The 2,769-nt window shown below is 42.7% G+C and overlaps 1 protein-coding gene across 1 annotated transcript; it reads right to left on the reverse strand.

The window, feature by feature from the left end:
* Nucleotides 1-537: 537 nt before the first annotated feature.
* Nucleotides 538-1,989, reverse strand: LOC121996282 (NAC domain-containing protein 2-like). The gene is made up of 3 exons (XM_042550197.1): nucleotides 1,742-1,989; nucleotides 1,320-1,666; nucleotides 538-1,216 (listed from the first exon to the last, which is right to left on the reverse strand). The coding sequence occupies exons 1-3, from the start codon at nucleotides 1,908-1,910 to the stop codon at nucleotides 734-736; spliced, it is 999 nt and encodes a 332-aa protein (XP_042406131.1). The 5' UTR covers nucleotides 1,911-1,989; the 3' UTR covers nucleotides 538-733.
* Nucleotides 1,990-2,769: the final 780 nt, after the last annotated feature.

The raw sequence follows: 2,769 nt of genomic DNA on the forward strand, positions 1-2,769 counted from the left end.
GATAACTCTCACCCCGAGGCCCTCTAAAACTGTCTTATGTGATCTAAAAAGAAAGTAAATCATAGAAAATTTCATCCAAGAATCCACATAATTCAATTGCAGGTTGCACTTGTCAACTAGCACTCATCTCAACTTTGATCTCTCAACATTTGATTGTTTTCACATGTGCCAAGCTTAAAAGGTTCATGAATCCATCCCCACTTCATCAGACAGATAAGCAACCTTTTCAGCCATCAGTGACATCATTTGATTAATTAGATTATATTATAGGATGGATACTAATCAAGTAGGTGAGTTGATAACCTCAAGCTCTGTAACCATGACATAATCAACTCATTATTATCTTTAACCACAATCATTAATAAAAATAATCAGTGCTGCAAGTAAATTATTATTCTAAGAGCTACAAGAGACTAGCAGTACTTTAACCACCAAGAATTGCTAGATTCTGCTCCAAATCAGGAATCTGTCAAAATGTTAATTTAAAATCAAAAGACTATGCAGTCATCAACAGAACCAAACTGAAAGTCGAGGATGTTGATGCAACTATAAGTATATTAGTATTCCTGCTGATCGCACGTAATGTACAAGCCAAGTTCTATTTTTTGTTTTTAATTAACAAAAACTCGGAAGATTTTTGTTGTCACCATTAAGATCTGTAGGTTTACATAGATTTTTTCCTTTTTTTTTTTTTGGAGGGGTAATTTTCAGGCACTAGCCTTCGCATCTATGCTTAGGTTGGATGGCGATAGCTCATCAGATGAGAATTTGACAGCGACTGCGGATTGAAGAAAGTTTGGTCGACGAAGGTGAAATTTTTGGGTGCAAAGTTAGGCCTTTTCACCGGAGATGCTTCGGCATGGTCGATATCGAGGTGGCGGCCATGGCGCTTCAGGCTGTGCTCTGTTTTGAAGCTGGGGGAGGCTGGTCGAGGAGGGAGATGCTGCTGAACTAAGTAGTTGTTGTTGTTGTCGTGGTGGTGGTGGATGAAGGATTGGTTGGGAATCGAATTGTTGCTGCCATAGGAAGATGAGTGATCGAGCAGGCGAGAGAGGGAGGAGTAGTCGGCGGCATCGAGGAGCTCCGAGAAGGAGTAAGATTTCGGCAGAGGGAGGGCGGTTTCCTCCTCCACGCCGGAGTCTTCCTGGTCGGCGTCCATGGCGGATTGGTGGTGGCTTCCCTTCTTGTAGATCCGGCAAAGCACCCGATCATCCAACTTAGGTAAGAATCAAAACCGTCAAATAAGATGAAAAAGAAATTAATCGTAGAAAATAATTGATCTGGAGATTGAAACTAGCTAGGTTCATCGAAATCGATACCCTCATGGAGGAGTCCCTGTTGAGCTTCTTGGGCTTGTAGTCGTGGCTCTTGTTGTGCTCCGCCTCGGCGAGGCGGTACTCGTGCATAATCCACTCGGTCTTCACGCCTCGCGGCGGCCGGCCGCTGTAGAACACGAGGGCCTTCTTCACGCCGATGCTTTCGCTCTCGCCGCCGCCACCGCCGAAGCAGCCGCGAAGCTTATCCCTCCCGGGAAATATGGGCTTGTCGGTTCCGGTGGCCTTCCAGTAGCCCGACGCCGCCGAGCGGTTGGGGCGGAAGCCGTTGGGGTACTTGCGGTCGCGGGGGGTGAAGAAGTACCACTCGCGATCGCCGAACGCCGCCATCGCTATACCAAGACAGATAGACGAAAGATGAATTTAGGGTTTGCGGGAAGGGGATTGGAGCAGTGGGAAAGACGAACCGGGGAGGTCCCAGGGATCGAACTTGTAGATATCGACGTCAGCGATGATGGAGACAGGGCAGGGGAGGGAGCTAGCTCGGTTTTTGAGGTAGTGCTGGATGAGCTCTTCGTCGGTGGGGTGGAAGCGGAAGCCCGGCGGCAACGACACCTGAGCTACGGTGGTCGACATGATTCGATAATCACTGCTCTTTCTGTTCTTGGTGGCGTGGTGTGAGCACGAAGAAGAAAGAGAAGAAGGGGAAGCAGAAAGAATTGGAATTTTTGGAGGTGGAAGAGGGCGTGGTTATATCATGGAGGAGTTTTGTCGTCTAGTCTAGTAATCAGGAATTATCAAAATATTTTTTAATAGTTTAAAATTTTATTATTTTAGGCAGAAAATCAAGAGAATATTTTCATCATATTAATTAAAATGAGATTTTTTTTTATCGAAATAATATTTTAAATTATGGTTGCTCGTTATATTACATTATTTTTAAATTGGAAAAGGACAAAAGTTTGGACCTCTTGAAAATTAAGGAATAAATAAAATTAAAAATTAAAGTAAATTTCTCACTCAGTCATGTTTCCTTTAACTCGTCATTTATTTCTTCTATTCCTTTCTAATTCCATCCAAGTAAGCAAGCATAACTAAGTTGCTCACAAGCTTGCCTACTTGAGAAGATTTACGGCCTTGAGTTAAAGAATAATTAGAAAAGAAAAAGATGATTAATCACCCTCCACTAAGCTAACCTTTTTCTTAATTTGGTGAGATTAATGGACAACACACAGGCTGAGTGAAATGGATTTTCGATTAGTGCTTGTCACTAGTTCTAAACAGGGATGTGAAAGAAACGGGGGGAAAGGGATGGGGAAAGCCACAATTTAAAAAAAAATAAAGGAGAGAGGAAAAAAATAGGGGATAGGATGCCTATTTAAAGTTACGGTAGTGTAGAAAAATGGTATAAGTTCACAAAAGCTGATTTAACCCATTCATAAATTATAGGAGAAAATAACCATAAAAATGACACTTTTGAAGTAAAGACATCATA

This window comes from Zingiber officinale, chromosome 6A, assembly GCF_018446385.1.
Source record: "Zingiber officinale cultivar Zhangliang chromosome 6A, Zo_v1.1, whole genome shotgun sequence".
NCBI lineage: Eukaryota > Viridiplantae > Streptophyta > Magnoliopsida > Zingiberales > Zingiberaceae > Zingiber > Zingiber officinale.

Excerpts from the sequence above, each read along its gene's own strand:
- LOC121996282 (XM_042550197.1), bottom strand. The coding sequence starts at position 1,910 with ATGTCGACCACCGTAGCTCAGGTGTCGTTGCCGCCGGGCTTCCGCTTC. Across the intron at positions 1,667-1,741 it reads CGATCCCTGGGACCTCCCCG|CGATGGCGGCGTTCGGCGAT; the intron begins GTTCGTCTTTCC and ends GTCTTGGTATAG. Across the intron at positions 1,217-1,319 it reads ACAGGGACTCCTCCATGAGG|TTGGATGATCGGGTGCTTTG; the intron begins GTATCGATTTCG and ends TTCTTACCTAAG.